Consider the following 16,443-nt stretch of genomic DNA (forward strand, 5'->3'; position numbering starts at 1 on the left):
TGTGCTTCCTACTCCTGAAGATTTGCAGATAAGCAGTAATTGTCTTCTTCAATGAAGGAGACTAAACAAAGAAAGAGTAAAATTAATAATTATCAAAATTAAACGTAAAAGAGAGGAAAGGGTGGAATGAAACTTTTCAATGATGTTATCTAGGTCAGACTGGGTACATTAGCAAATCCTCATTTCCTCTCACTACTGTGCCTTCTCAAACATACAACATTTTCTCCAGCAACAAAAGGTTGAACTGACAACATTTGTTCCAACAGATCTATTAAAACTAAACATCTGATTTTTATTCTAAGGAGACTTCTGCAAACATGGCATCTGAATGCACCAGCAATTTTACTGCTCAGCCCAGTCCCACAGACCTATTGACAAGCTGCAAGGCTGAAGATTTCTTACAGGTGAAATTCTATCTCTCCGTCCTTTACGGCCTAATCTTCCTGGTGTGCTTCCCAGGGAATGTGGTGGCAATTTTTGTTTACTGTGTTAAGATGAGGCCCTGGAGAAGTAGCACCATCATTATGTTAAACCTGGCTATCACTGACCTATTGTATGTAGTCACACTTCCTTTCTTTATACACTACTATGCTAATGGAAATGACTGGATTTTTGGAGACTTCATGTGCAAGTTTATTCAGTTTTGTTTCTACTTCAACATGTACAGTGGTATTATCTTCCTTAGCTGCTTCAGCATCTTCCGCTTTTTGGTAGTTGTGCACCCAATGAAATCCCTTTTTCTTCGGAAGCGGAGATGGGCAGTGGTGACTTGCGCAGTCGTTTGGATGATTTCCCTGGTGGCCCTCAGCCCCCTGGCCGTCCTGATTGCCCCAAGCCACAGGCAGAACAAGACCATCTGCCCAGACCTGGTTGCTGCTGAGGACTTCGTCGCAAGTCGCTGGTACAACTGGGGACTGACTGTGGTTGCCTTCCTCTTGCCCTTGCTCACGGTGACTCTCTGCTACGTGTTCATCATTTGCATCTTGGCCACTGGGCTCCACACACAGGCTAGCTACAAACAAAAGGCTCGCAGACTCACTGTTCTCCTCTTGCTGGTCTTCTATGTGTGCTTCCTCCCCCTCCATGTCTTTCAGGGGATTCGTCTGGAGCTCCAAGTACAGCCAGTTAGCTGCCACTTGAAGAAAACGATCCTTTTAATGTTTATTTTAACTAAACCTTTAGCGGCATTAAATACTTTTGGAAATTTGCTGCTCTATGTAGTGTCAGGAGATAACTTCAAGCAGGCGATACTCTCGCTATTCAAGTTTTGCACAAACAAGAGTCTGAAGTAGAAGAGATTGATGCAATTTAACATTTATGGAGGAAGGATAGAAACCTGCCCTCAACCAGCCCGGCACAACCTCCTTGCCATCAGAGTACCCAGGTTAACCCAGCCAGTGCCAAAGGAGAATTAATCTGTTCTGGGTTACAAACTGATCATCAAAGGAAAAAAAATTACTATTAAAAATAAAAAGTTTTAAATAAAATACTAATAAATGAAGTGTGAAACTTCTCAGAAATGTTTCTGTGGTTGCTTCCTGAATCCATGGTAGCTCTTTTGGAGAAAAGAGCTAGTCTAAAAATACTAAAAAAAAAAAAAAAGAAAAAAAATACTAGTCTATTAGAGGCAGATACAGATTCAGAATGGGAGTAATCCTAAATTAATTTTATTAACTTAAAAGATAAGTGTAGTCTGAGCTAGAGACCTGACTTTTTTCCTAAGCCGTGGAGAGGGGTAAGACCCTCTGGAGATCAAAACCTGTCTTAGGCCTCTAAGAGGTTCATCTCACCACCCTGGAGACGTTGACAGGGTAGGCATATGCATATAGCTAATCACCTTGTCCTCATTTTAAAATTTTCCATTATAATGGAAAGAAATAAGCAATTTTAGAGTGTGATTCACTGAATTATTCTTGATGTGTGCATTTGGACAAGGTGAATCGTGACCTAGAAGTGCCTGTTTCTCTCCACTGACCATAAAAGTTAAGTAGATCAGACACAGAGTCAAATGTTTGTGCCTGCTTTTAAAGAGCTGAGGCACAGCTCTAGTACTGACTGGGATGGATCACTCTCCAGAGGTGGCTAAAAATGCAGCTTACACAGTAAGACCCCATTCAGTGCCTTTAGTGATTGCCTGAAGAGTGATGGTGGGGTAATACAAGATCATTCTTACAAGGATTTTCCACACTACTGATGCAGAATCTGTGGAATCATAGAGCAGTTTTTCTGGGAAGGGACCTTTAAAGGCCACAGAGTCAGTCCCCCTGCAATGAGCAGGGACATCTTCAACTAGACCAGGCTGCTCAGAGCCGTGTCCAACCTGATCTTGAAAGTTTTCAGGGGTGGGACAATCACCACCTCTCTGGGCAACCTGTGACATTGTTATACCATCCTCATTGTAAAAAATTTCTTCCTTATATCTGGTCTGAAATGGCCCTATTATAGTTTTCAAACCATTACTCCTTTTCCTGTCGGTAAAGTCCCTATTGAAAGTATCTCCCGAATTTTCTTATAAGCCCCCTTTAAGCATTGAAAGGCTGCAACCAGTCATCTTGAACTTTCTCTACTACAGGATGAACAATCCCAACTTTCTCAGCCTTTCCTCATATGAGAGGTGTTCCAGCCCTCTTTATCTTCATGGCTTGCCTCTGGACTCTATCCAGTTTTGGGGATCCAACCTAGACACAGCACTCCAGGTCTCATGAGAGTGGAACAGAGAGGCAGAATCCCCTGCTGGCCACACTTCTTTTGATGCAGCCCAGGATATGGCTGGCTGTGAGCATGCACTGCTGGCTTGTTTTTCATTCACCACTACCACCAAGTCATTTTCCACAGTTCATAGGAAATCAAAATAATTTTTGACCATTACATTGTTCAGTGAAGCTCTTGGTCACACCAAGTAAGGAACAGCTTTAAGTAATAGCATATATTACAGGCAATATGGGCTGTCTCAGGGGAGAAAAATAGACTTGTAGAAAAGCATGAGTCCAATACTTGAAGATATATCTAGAGAGGTCCCAGTACCAGCTGAAGTACCCTGGCCAACAGCAATACAAAAATATTAGCAACATAATATTCAGAGCCCAAAAGTATGATCACAGAGTGAATCCTATAACACATTTTTATAACAGCCTTATTTCATGTTTCATTACTTTTGCTCTCTACCCCAAAATGTCCATTAATCAATGGGAACACGTGCTGCCTCAAGCTTCTCATGCTTGAGGACCCTTCTCCTTATCCAACCCCTCTATGCATGAGCTGCTTTTCAAGTGACCACCAGACCAAGACCACTAGAGCACCACCCCCATTAAGCACATGTCTGAGTGACTGGCAAACAGCCTGTGCCTCCCCTGTGCCATAGGGAGCCCATTTCCTGCCTATCCCACAGCCAGCTTGGGAAGAACAAGAGTGAACAGAAAGCAGCAGGCTTGCTGAGAAAGTGAGAGGAGATAAGAAACTATCCCTGACATAGGAATGAGCAAGATGGGGAAAGGAACAACAGCATTTCTTTGGGCTAGGGCAAAAGACAGCCTGTGAATAAAATATTCTGTCAGAAATCAGAGGAGGAAGCCATTTTGCTCCCAAAATAGGCCATTGTATTTTAATCCACCCTTAGGTACTCATCAAGGTGACTTCAAAAACTGCACAGCGCAGAATGATTTCCCCTGAGACCACTGTCCAGCCTCAAATTATGGATGAGGTCTTATGGTGAAAAAGGAAGCTAGCCATTAGAGGTGTTGCACGATGCAACCATCCAAAAGATGTAAGGAAAATGCCTCCTACAACACATGCTGCATTGATTTTCACAGTCTTCCAGGGACAGCTCCTCCTTTTCCACTACACTTGCAGTGCTGCTCTGAACCACTTGCTCCTGAGACACCAGACACAGCAGATACACCATGAGAAGGATGAACATGGCATTTTAGCTGGTTTTTCATTTTAAGTTATTCTATAAAAAAACAACCAAGTTTCAGGTGTTTTTTGTGGGGTTTTTTTTTGTTGTTTTTTTTTTTTTTTTTAAGTAAAATCAGGCTTATGCATTATCTTTTAAGCCTCTACTGCATATCAACACCTAAGTTTTATTAACTCCAATCAAGTCCTACCTTAATATCCACAGCGTGGAGTCTGGTTCTTCTGGTGTTTGAGATAGAAAAGGGACTGCCTCTGTTTTTGCAGCAATATGTTGGTAGATTTTGCTTTCAACTTTAAATGAAGCTCTGTATTAGTCCCCCTTCAGCTCTACTTGATGTTTTCTGGGTAGAAAACATCAGCACACTAATTTGTTCATACTCAGCACACTCATTTGTTCATACATCCAGGCTATGTACTGTTTTAATAAATGGAAGATGCCTAGAATATTTTCCAGGGATGGGGCATCCACAACTTTGTGTACCTTTTTACACAAACAAGGGAGAAACCATTTCAAAGAGAAACCCAGGTGCTGCCTTCAGCATGACAGTGACAGATTGTTGCCATATCATGATAGTCAGATTTTTGGCAACATGGGTCTCCAGAACCCCACAACAGTGCCACTGAAGAAGAGAACAAGGCTAGTTTTGTAAGGTGTACAAACTTTACTTGATCCCTACCTCTGAGGAGACAGAAATGTCCATTTTAAGAATTCTTAGAGAGCCCAGCAGATAGTCCAAGACTACCTAATGAAATGTCCTGTACTTTCCAATGATGTGTGTGTGTCATGTGTGGGAGGGCAGAAGGGACAATGAAATGGGGAGGGGAGGAAAACCCATATCAACTTTGATGATACTCTCATCTTCTCTGAATGAATATGATACACACACACACACTTTCCTTTTGCTTCTTTAATATTGTTTTCATATTTCTCTGACAGGTTGTGCTCTGGGATACCTCTGCAGACCCCACAAAGGCAGGACATACGGGTCCACCTGCCCAGCACAGCTGTGGGGAGGGAACACCCTGCACACAAAGACTTTGTAAACCAACCCACAAAACCAAGTCAGATGGTCACACTTGGTTTAGAAGTGTAACCACACAAGGAAGGACATACAAAATGCTTTTTGGTCCTGCATCAGACGTGGAGGACAAGAAGCTTATGCCAATTTATCAGCTGTGTCCATTCCTAAGGAGCAAACCTGAACCTCAATTAAACATACCATTATACAAGCACTGTATTGAAAAACTATGACTGCCAGTAACCTTTCTTCTTCTACATGTACAAATCCGATGCAAATTCCACCTAGAATTTCCCCACAGATCCATCAGCAGATTTCCCCTTTATGAAACTACCTACCCAAACATCAACCTCAGTGGCTGCTCATGGGTTTGCATATGCAAAACCTGAGGGACAGAGGCAGGGATGACTTAACTAAAGAAAGCACATGCACTAGGTTGAGAACATTAGCTACTGGCATTAGTACAAATTGGCCACAGGCATTGGCACAGGCATTCAGGCATTAGCCACAAATTATGTTGACATTTTGAATCTCTTGCCTAAAGCCTTCCTAAATTCCTGTGATACGTTGGGCCAGGCTGACAGGGATGGTGACAATACCAAAATAAAATATTAGAATAGTTTGGGTTGAAAGGGACCTTTAAAGGCCATTTAGTCTAACCTGCCATGAGCAGGGACACCTTCCAGGTTGACAACCTTCTTATGCTAGGAGCCCCAGAGGTGGATCCAACACTCCAGGTGGGGTCTCACAGGAGTGGAGTACAGGGGGAGAATCACCTTGCTTGTCCTGCTAGTCACAGTTTTTTGGTGCAGCCCACGATATATTTGGGTTTCTGGACTGCCAGCTCACATTGCCAGGTCATGTCTAGCCTCTCAATAGCCAGTACCCGGAATCTTTCTCAGCAGGGCTGCTCTCAATATCTTCATTTCCCAGCCTGTGTTGTTACTGGAGGCTGCCTCAACCCAGGTGCAGCATCTTGAACTTGGCCCTGTTGAAACTCTTGAGCTTCCCATGGGCCCACTTCTTGAGGCTGTAAATAAATCATGGTTTTATATAGTAGCAAAAAATGAGCATGTGAGGGATTTCTGATTTTTACATAATTCCACCGGGGACGTACAGTGGACAATCACACCAATTTGCAGCATTTATTCTCATTACTGCATTATCACAACCACAACAGAAGGTTTTGCTCCTACTGATCTTCGGAAGTGACTTGAGCAGGTCTTAAGAAAGCAGTGTGTTTTGCTCACTCTTCTGATCAGTTGGGCAGTTTCTCACCAGAGATACGATCTCATGGGAGAAACAGGCCGAACGGCTGCATTTGTACCACTGTGATTCTCCTCCATTACCCACAGAGAGGCTGAACTGAGTGCATCAGCAGTCATGCTCTGGCTCATCCCCAAGGCAGCAGGGCTGACAACTAATGCAAACACAGAGGAACAAAATTTCTGCAAGAATCATCAGTGCAAACCAAATCTCCTTGTCCTGAGCAAATGCAGGTGTCTGATTTTCAGAATGGCCCTGGTACCTTGGCCCCAGAGAGGGGTGGAGGTCCAGAGAGGATCCTGTGACTTGCTTTTCATGTCACCTTGATCCAGATCCAATGACAACATCCCTCCTTCCCTGCCCAGCTATGTCTGCATGTTGGACACCAGGGCCTGGACTTTAGGCACAGAGATGCTGGTGCTTTGGGAAGGTTGTGGAAAACATCTGGGAATTTTTTGGGAGCATTGTGGAAGGTGGACACGTAGAGCTAGGAAGGGTGGCATGTAGAGATATGCCAGAACTCACTGCTCCTTGGTGGTTCCTGGTAATGTCCCCTTGGGGAAAGATGTAGAGGTTTGAGAGCTTCCTCTTATCTGCCCTTCCTTTTATGTGTGATGGAGAAACAAGCCTGTAGCAGGGAAATGTTTTCTTTCTCACTCCTACCTCAAAAAGAAGCCAAACAATGGCAAAATCTTTTCCTTACATGAATTGAAATGTGCATGTGGAAAACCAGGGCTGATTTATGCCATTGGGGGTCTTCTCTGGAAGGGGCTGATGTTGCTGTGCAGCTCAGCTGTGGTTGGGGACATCCTGATGCTGTGGTTCGAGCACAAGAGGGAGGGACAGTTTGGCTGTGAGCCCAGGATAAAAAGCCAGAATGGTGCTGCTGATTCACCAATAAATCAGTGCCAGGCAAGCAAAAAGACTGTAGCTGAATGACCCTCCCATGTAACCACAGAGAGTCACTGCATTTCCCCCTAATTATTTCCCCTGCCACATTTTATCCTCTTAGAGTTACAAGCTCTTTGGGGCAGATGTCTTAGCGAGTATTTGCACAGCAGGACCTGAATCCCGAATGGGCCCTCCTGGCATTATGAAAATTCAATCAAGGGCTTCAGCCATAAAAATGTAAACGAGGTAGCTACTTATCATTTGTGCGTATAGAGACACATAAACACACATACGCAGATACAAATGCACGGGGAAGCAGTGCCTAATGCAAAAATACAACTCTTTTAAAGTAACAGCACTATGTTGTGCCTGAGACTCTTCCTCTGGATATGAATATGCATTTTACTTGTCCCTTTTCTCTCTTGTAGAATAAAAATAGTGTGACACTGAGGACAGAAGTCAGCTGAATAGAAATCCCTTTTCAGGACAAAAAGCAACGGCTACAAAAGTAATTGCAGCAATGCACAAAATCTTCTCAAGCAGTTTAAAAACTTCTTGTGATTTTCAGGTATAATTTTCTGCTGTATACAAATTAGTAAGATTTCACTGCTAATTTGAAGACCATTCTCTAAGTATGCTTTTTATTTATACCTAATATCAATAGCACCTAAAGCAATATAGCTTTTCTTTTTTCCCATGGAAAATAGCTGTATTTTACTGTACGATAAATTCTAATGTTGTGTAGTAAAATAGATTTGGATATGTGTTCAAGGGCAGGCTATTCAAGTCTGGGGTATTTGCTTGTGTAAATTTTGCTCTTAATATATTGGTATTTCAAGATTATTGAAATTGATTATCATTATTTCTCCACTGCAAAATTGAGTGTGTCTTATCATCCCAGCAGGCTTATTTACATATGTAGAACACAAAGAATATTCTCATCTGACCTGCTTAAATATATAATTTACATTACATACATAGAGCTGCATTGCTCTCTTAAGGTGACTATTTTTGACCTATGTACCATCAAGCATCTGTTTTTTTCTCCTCTGGGGAAAAAAATTGTCTGTCTTTTATCCCTTTTTTTTATTTTATTTTTTTTTTCTGTCATTCTGGTTAAAATGTCCTCAACCAGCTCCAGATAACATAAAGGCCTAGCTCTGAGACAGCTGTCTAGAGTGTTTTTATAGTCAGTTGGCAGAATTGAGAGCTTGGAGGGTCCAATTATCCCCCACCAGGTGGGTCAGATGAACTGTGCCTTAGAAGTGCCTGCACAGGGAGTCAATGGTGTCCCTGCTTCTGATTTCAATGCCAAGGCTTTGGCACAATGATAATGGCCCACTGTGTCTCATCTGTAGGTTGATTGTTATTTCTTATGAAAAGTTTGGCAAAAAGAAAAGGTGTAGGTTTTGATATTGTGACAATTTTTAGAAGTATGTGTGCAGGGCACTACACTGAATTTTTAAAATGCTCTCTGGATCATCATCTTCAGGTAACCTAGTTTAAGAAGTCTGGATTATATTCAAGGGTCACTTACACAGAAAATAATAAAGAACATACTATATTTGCCCTCAATGTGAGAGAATATATAATGGAACACATAGAACCATGAAGAAATAAAAATAAATGTAAAAACTTTCAAGGACAAGACGGCTCAAATATGTGGTACATGAGACTGGGGGTATCCCAGGCTCTGCCCCCATTCCCAGCCCTCAGGGAGCATCCCACTACCCCCCTGCACACATCCACAGGGAATTCACACCATTTAAAGGGTTCATTTTCTTATGCAAGCCAGATGCTGATAGGACTCTGCTGTATGGGAAAGTAAGGTCAGGCCAAGGCAGGGGACTGTGCTAGTATTTGGCTTTGGACACCAAGGAAGAGCTAGAACAGAATTGGGAAGGATGACTGGAGTCCTTTCTACAGATAAAGAAAAAGAGTCTGCTGAGTAATAAGGGGAAAAAAAGCTGGAGAAAAAATAAAAAGAGCTTACAGGATTTGAAAATGGTATGACAAGTCATTAAAAAAATTAATTAACAGACAGAGGGACATCACAAAGAAAGAAAAGAAAGACTCCTGTGTCAATACAGGTGCAGGTACACACACACACACACACACACACACACAGAGCGAAGCTGTTCAGAGGGTTGTTATGCCCAAGTCCTGTTTGTGCACATTTGAAGAGTCACTGCTCTGTATCCCTCCAAACTTTTTGAATTCACTGGAGAACTTTTCTGAATAACCCTTAGAGTAGCTTGTCCAAAAAGGATTTCTCATTAGACACCTTTAAATTGCCATAGCTGTGAGATGGGACACACTGTGACTGACACACTAAATGGGTAATTTAAAGAAATATTAAGGAAATTCAGAAATACAATTTATGGTAGATTCCTCCCTGTAATGTAACCAAACTATTAAATTTCTTCCTGAAAGTTCTGAAGCACATAATTTTCAGTACTGAAATTGAGGGGCTGCCAAGTGCCTGAGAAATATGGGTGGCAGGGAGATTAAAGGGAATGGCAGCTCGCAGGATGACAGCTGCTGGAGAGATATCTTCACCACCTGTGGAACCTGCTCCTGCTCTGACAAGCATTAATGCTCATTTCTAATACTTAGTAATCTCTAAGCTACATGTATAGTTAAAAACTGACACAGCTGAAAATTTGTCTCAGCTGTACCCAAGCAATGCCCACATAAAAGGATAGAGCACAAAAATATCCTCCATGTACACAATAATAATTATTTACATAATAGCTTACCAAACATTGTGGGATGAACAGGGAGGACGGAGCTATAGAGGGACGTATGTGGCTTATTCCTTGTGTCCTGAAGCTTTCACTATATCTTGTTGATCCAGCTGTTTTTATACTGTCCATTCAACATTATCTTGGTCCTCTAAAATTTACCAAGACATACCTACCAACCACAGCAACAAATTAGGAGGAGACTAGAGAGCTCCTTATCTACTGACAGGATCCATATTTAAGTAAGCTGCCCTAGCTTCTCATAATCTGAGTTTATTCAGAAACCCATAAGGGCCCATAAACACAGGTTATTCTGATCATTTTTCCCAACTTGTTTAGAGCCTTGTTCCCTTAAGAGAATTGTGCTTTTCTGCCATGCTGTGTACTCTTGAGAGATCACAAGCTGGACAGAGTCCTCTGTAATTCAGCCCAGCAGATCATGGGATTCCTTGCAATGACACAATGAAATCCATTTGCTGTGGATGGGACCTAAAATGTGCCACCAGCTCAGAGGGTGGAAAATCAGTGGCCAAAATGTTACATCCCTCCATCAGAAGAGCAGAAAGGCAGGTACCCTTGATGGCTGAGGCAGGAAGAACCCTCTCCTTATCTATGCACAGCTCTGACCCACGCTCTGAACACCAGGACCAGTGAGTGGAATGAGGCAGGCATGCCCAAAGGGACTTATTTCCTCCTAAAGCAGCTGGCATGAAGCACCTATGGAATCTCTTATCTAGGCACCTGGATGTCCATTTACATATCTGTGCATGGACAACACCAGGGAATCATAGAATGATTGGGTTAGAAGGGACTTTCAAAGATCATCCTCTTTCACTAGACCAGGTTGCTCAAAGGCCCATACAGTCTGGCTCTGAACACTTCCAGAGATGGAGCATCCACAGCTTCTCTGGGCAGCCTCTCCCAATGGAGAGGTACATTCAGGTATACCTTTATACACATATCACCCTCAAAACACACTGAAAAGCCCAGACCTTGATCTTGCTGTGGCGAGGCCAAGGGTGTTTCAGCCTGAGTGTCTCTTCCAAACAGCCCTATCTCACAGTCCATGCAAGGGGACAGGGTCTGAACTGCCACCCTGTCATGGCTAGGCACTGTGATAGTCACCAATTATCTCCCTACCAGCTTCATAATCTCTCCCTTCCCTGCAAAATTCATGTACTGGAAACCTTTTTCCCCAGAGCTCTTTATTTTCAGATTTGCCTTCATCTTGCTTGCATACCCATGTGGACCATTTTATTTTTCTTTTAAGATGAAGATTTTTTTTTATTATTCAGCTTTCATTTCCAAGGCACTGGTCATTTGTCACAAAGTATGCATGTCTATAAATATTGCCACACCACTGTCACCCTTACTTGTCCAGCAGAGGGTTTTCTGACACAGACTAATGGCACTGGAGCTGACTGGGACCACCACTGCCAGTGTATTTGAGTATAACTACTGACCTGTTGACAAGGTCAGTGGAAGAAGAACCAGAGCAGTGATGAGTACCAATACAGGGTAGTTCCCAATTAGTGCCAGTATCTTTGCTCATCCATTTAAGTAGCTTCACCAGAGCTTCCTCCAGGTTCCTCCAGGTGCTTTGCAGTCACCAGCGGCACTGGTTATCAGATGTGCTTCTCAGATGTGTGGGATGCCAGAAGCATCCCTCAGAGCAAGAGAGTTTATTTACCTTATTCTAGGCAGATAAATGTTTTGTTGACTCTGGCTGCAGCTTTCATAGGATAATTAATGCACATATCTTCTATTCATGACTTATTTGAATAAGTATCTGCATCTGCCCCTAAAATGTCATGTCAGTTACATAGATTTGTCACCAAGAGATAAATTAATCCTACCCTCAAATTTATGATTCGTGTGCTACTGTAGAAATCCAAATGCTAAGTTTAATTAACTCCTGGACTAATTACTTAATTTTATTTAAAAAAAAAAATCCTCTGAAGCATTCCTAGCCAAGCATTTGTGAGACTACTGTTGGTCTGAAAGGTACTAATGAGCCCATCAGCAGGGGATAAAGTCAACAACAGATCCAGTGCCTGGGCAAGCAGCCTCCCTCCAGCATAACACTGGAGTACTGCGGCCAATGATGTTTATCAGATTGATAACTTTGAGATACACTATTAAATAATGACTAAATGCATTACTTTTATTGAATGCTTCTTTTTTATCAGCCTCAAAAGCACCTAAGAGATGTCAGGACTTAGTAAGCCTCAACTTTTAAGTAGTCCAAAGCAAAAATTACACCAGAACCAAGACTGCATGCTCAAACCAGGAATGAATATCTAAGTGTACTGGAAGTGGTAATGTTTATCTGGTATTTTTTAATTAATTGTACCTTTAATTAGTATTCCAGTGCTCTGCAAACTCCCAAAATAGTTCACTGCAGGCTCTTTTCGAAGTGTTGGGCATCTCTGATGAGAGTTACAGATTTTGTGCCCTCTGACCTGAATCTTTAGGCTGAAATATGAGTGCTGTCTCTATAGCAGCTGGAGGGGAGCCCTCCAAACAGCTCCAAACTCACCTGACTCCAGAAGCTGGGGCTGAGAAGCAACCAGCAAACCTCTGGTTCCCAGAATCCTCCAATAAGTTTAGAGGGAGTATCTTCACCCAGGTCCGTGCAGAGGTGACAAGTGTCAGAGACAGCCCCTACACCAGTGGCTTGCAGAAAAGCAAAAAACATCCTCTACCAGTGCTGTGAAATCAGCTGGCCCTCAGATACAAATGCCATCAGTGCAATGCTTAAGGTATGCTGCCATTTATAGACCTAATTCCAACCAGCTCCTATCCGAGCACAAACCCTCCCCGCAGAGCTGCACGCAGCCTCAAAGCAAGACTGGGACCATAAGAGTCCTCAGCAGTGTATTTCTTGCACTCTGTAGCATACATTAACAGACTAGGAGACTCAGTGAATTCATATGACCACAGTAAAAGACTGGTTTCACTCCTAGCTTGTTAGCTGGGATCACTTCTTGTCAAGTAATAAACATCACTAATTAAAAACCTGATCCCAGTCCTGAGCTGCACCCTGTGCACCTCAGCCTTATTGAGGACTACAAGTACCCATCAGGTAGGTGTTTATTTGCTACATAATGCTTATTCCTACACCTGCACATTTATATTAGAACCCTATTATTTAAATTGTAAAAGTTCATTTAAATCCCTTTCAAAAGCAAGCAGTACAACAGAGGAAAAAAAGCTCCGTGTGTAAGCAGTCTGCACCTGCACAGTGCAAGAGCTAGAGCATTTTAATCCTGTGGTATGTTCAGCTACAGATTGGAGTCTGGCAGTTGTGAATAACCTTCAGCTCTTTGGACCTGTGGAAATGATATAGTTTGTGACTAACCCAGAGCCAGAGGATTTCAGATGAAGGTGCAGTCCCTGTCTGAAAGATGAGGATTATCATCAAGAAATTACTGCCATAACTAATAAGCAAAGAATAAAATATCCCCCTATCCAGCTCCTTCTGCCATTCTGCTCCTCACTGTCATTCCCATCATCTCCTTATCATCTTTCTTCTCACATCACAGGTATTTTGAATATTTATTTAGCCTGTGGAGAATTGGAGCATAACATGAGAAGGAACACCACTTTTTTGGTCAGTAATTCAGTTCCTTGAATCATCAGGATAAACTACATGGCCTTGAAGAGTGTTCATCCACATGAGAATTGGATTACAGTCTCATAAAACAGCACAGTGCTCCTATTATCACCCAAATAAAGCTGCCATAATTCTGGAACAAATAGGTGGAAGTAGTCAGCCACCAAGTATACAGTGTTGAAGCGAAGAATAATAAGCTGACATACGGTTCTCAAGAAATTCCTCACAAGGAGGCAGATTTAAAGCCCTGAACACCAGGCTTTTATGCACACAAAAACACACACTCATCTTTTATATCACTGTCTTATCTAAGATGCTGAGGGCTTAGAGACAGGATCCAGGTGCAGTGCTTTCCGAATAGCTGATGATGACAAAGCATCCACCACATTATCCTCTCTCACAAGAGGGAACCTGACAAATTTCTCAGCATTTATAAGCTAGGAAAGGAGCTGGTTTTGTTGCAGCTGCCCAAGATTTTACCTGGGTCAATACAAAATCCTGGTTGATTAAAAACATTTCACTGCAGGTTTCTGCAGCTTATGCTGAAAAATGAGCTGGTGAAAGGTTCTTCCACAGTGTCAGCTGGACCCTGTTCTCAGTAGCTGAGCCACTAAAAAAGTAATTTTAACTTCTTCATGTGTCTATAAATGGGGACAGGCTCATTTTTCCAAACATCTTTGCAGAAATACCTAACGACAGTGGTTTATAAGTGTGATGTGCTGTCACTACTTTTTGTCATCTGGATATGGTGATGGAACTGTTCACCACATAGTAAGCATGGGGGACCATGCGTTTACAAAATAAGGACGGACAACCCATTTAAAAGGGGTTTAAACCAAAAGACCAGGCCCATCTCTTTTCTAGAAAGTGCTCACACAGCTGTTTCACACGGATCATTAGGAAAGACCTACCTTCAGGACCAGGTCATGGTAGTAAAACATATCATTTAAGACCTAGTCATCCCTCACAAGAGCAACCTTGGCCAGTGCACAGGCACCAATAGGGCACACATCCACTTCTGCCTCCCCTCTGCCCTCTCCCTGCTCCCAGCCCTTTGTTCCTGCTGCTTGCCTTGTGCCAGTGAGGGACAGATGCCCTGTGGGCCATCTTCCCTCACGTAATTGCAGAAAACTACCTCAGAAAGAACCTCAATTTGTGTAGTTTCCCGCTGTTGGAGTCAATTGAAGCAGCTCAGTCAGGAGTTCAAAAAAAGCCAAAACTGTACAAACTGATAGACAGACACAGGAGCAGGAATGGCCTAAAGTTTCCCCCATCCATTTCAAAAAGCAATGAAGGGCCATGAAATCGGCCCCGTCTGCCTGCAGAGAGGGATGTGAATGAGCTCATACAAATACCCAGGCAAAGAATGGGCCTTTCTGCTGTACACAAGGAGGCAGTGTCAAACCTGCAAGCAGCATTGCTGGGACTGATGCCAGCCAGTGGTATCCAGTATGGATGTCCACACTTCAAATGGATCCTAAAGGCAGGTTTCAAAACAGTTACAGGAGCAAATACACTGAGAAACCCCTGATGTTCAACCTGTTTGGCTTAACAAAGAAGGGGCTGTGTTGGGCTCGTCTGAGGTTAGGTGTATCTTCATGATGAAATCAGTGCCACCAGAAAATTCTTTAATCCAAAGAACAAATGCATATCAAGCACAGCCTCTGGGCAGGGAGCAGAAACTGTATTAATTGAGATTCAAAATGAGATGCACAGACACGCTCGATTCCCCAGTACTCAAGGTGTTTAAATCAAGGCTAGATGCCTTTTTAAAGGCCATGTCATAGCTTAACAAGGAGTTACAGGCTTGATGCAGCAATCTCTTGATACAGTTTTATGGTGTGTAACACACAGTCCCTTCTTGCCTTTAAAATTTCTGCAGGACCGAAATCAACAACAAAAGTTTGGTCTGTTTTTTTGCACTGTGTCCCCTGCAGCACAAAGGACTCCAACAAACCAAGCTGCACTTGCTCCAGTGTGTACCCAACTCTGCTCCCCAGCAGAGTGAGGAAATTGCTTACAAGAATAAATAATATGGTGGTAAATCCAAGGAGCTGTCTGGACAGCCATGTGCGCTATGGTGCCACTACTATGATGGGGTCAGACCTCTCTGCCCTTGTCTCAGCCGGCATCTTGTGCTCTAATAGCAGCACCCTTTTCCTCCAACCTTCCAACATTCTCACCTCTTGTTGGTTTTCTGCCCTCATTTGGGGCCTTTTTGGTGTTCAGCTATGGGAGAAATCCCTGTTCAAAGTCTGAGCTGCTGGAGTTCACCCCATGAGACACACACTGCGGGTCTGTATGCACCATCATGCTGGGACTGTGTGTGTGTGAGAGACAAGGGGAGTGGAAAACACTGGGTATGGACAAGGCCAGTGCTGACAAAGCATGAATGGTAGGAGATGGAAACCACACCACAGAGTCCTTCTTGTAAGGTGCACACCATGCACATCTACAAGAGGAACAACAAACCCCTCTCTTTCCCAGCATATGAAAACACTTCCCCATACTCCAGCCAGGATGGTGACTGTCCTTCAGTGCTTTGCAGTCCTCTTGAGTCTCTCCAGCTGGCATATGTGAAGTCTGATCCTACTCTCAGTGTTAAAGCAGTATTTGAGGTGTTGGAGCAAGCAGAGGCAGCCTGCTGTGTGGTCACTGTGTGCTCTGAGGTGCTGGCCTCATATAAGTTACTGTCCAGCAGTCTCCAGCTGCCAAAGGGGATATGGGAGAGGTGGAGCAGCCTTGGAAGACAAGTATGAGACCCTAATAGTGGGCCCCGTTCTATACATGCTTTCTCTTCCCTGAAGCAAAAGGGGGGGGGGCAGCAGAAGGCACTCCCCAGTCTAGAAGCCACCCTGCCCTCCACATCCATTGCAACAATGCCCAAATGACAGAGTCTTTTCACAGAACTCCAGTCATACTTCTCATCCTTATCCCCATCCTATTTTAGGACCTGAAGTGCTCAGCTTACCCTTGCAGCTTTTAACACAGCCAT

General features: G+C 43.1%; 1 protein-coding gene across 1 annotated transcript; it reads left to right on the forward strand.

Moving 5' to 3' along the window:
• Positions 1–317: 317 nt before the first annotated feature.
• Positions 318–1,292, forward strand: LOC128784420 (2-oxoglutarate receptor 1-like). The gene has a single exon (XM_053936003.1). It carries the CDS (start codon positions 318–320, stop codon positions 1,290–1,292), a length of 975 nt encoding a protein of 324 aa, XP_053791978.1.
• The last annotated feature ends 15,151 nt before the right edge of the window (positions 1,293–16,443 follow it).

This window comes from Vidua chalybeata, chromosome 2, assembly GCF_026979565.1.
Source record: "Vidua chalybeata isolate OUT-0048 chromosome 2, bVidCha1 merged haplotype, whole genome shotgun sequence".
Classification (NCBI taxonomy): Eukaryota; Metazoa; Chordata; class Aves; order Passeriformes; family Viduidae; genus Vidua; species Vidua chalybeata.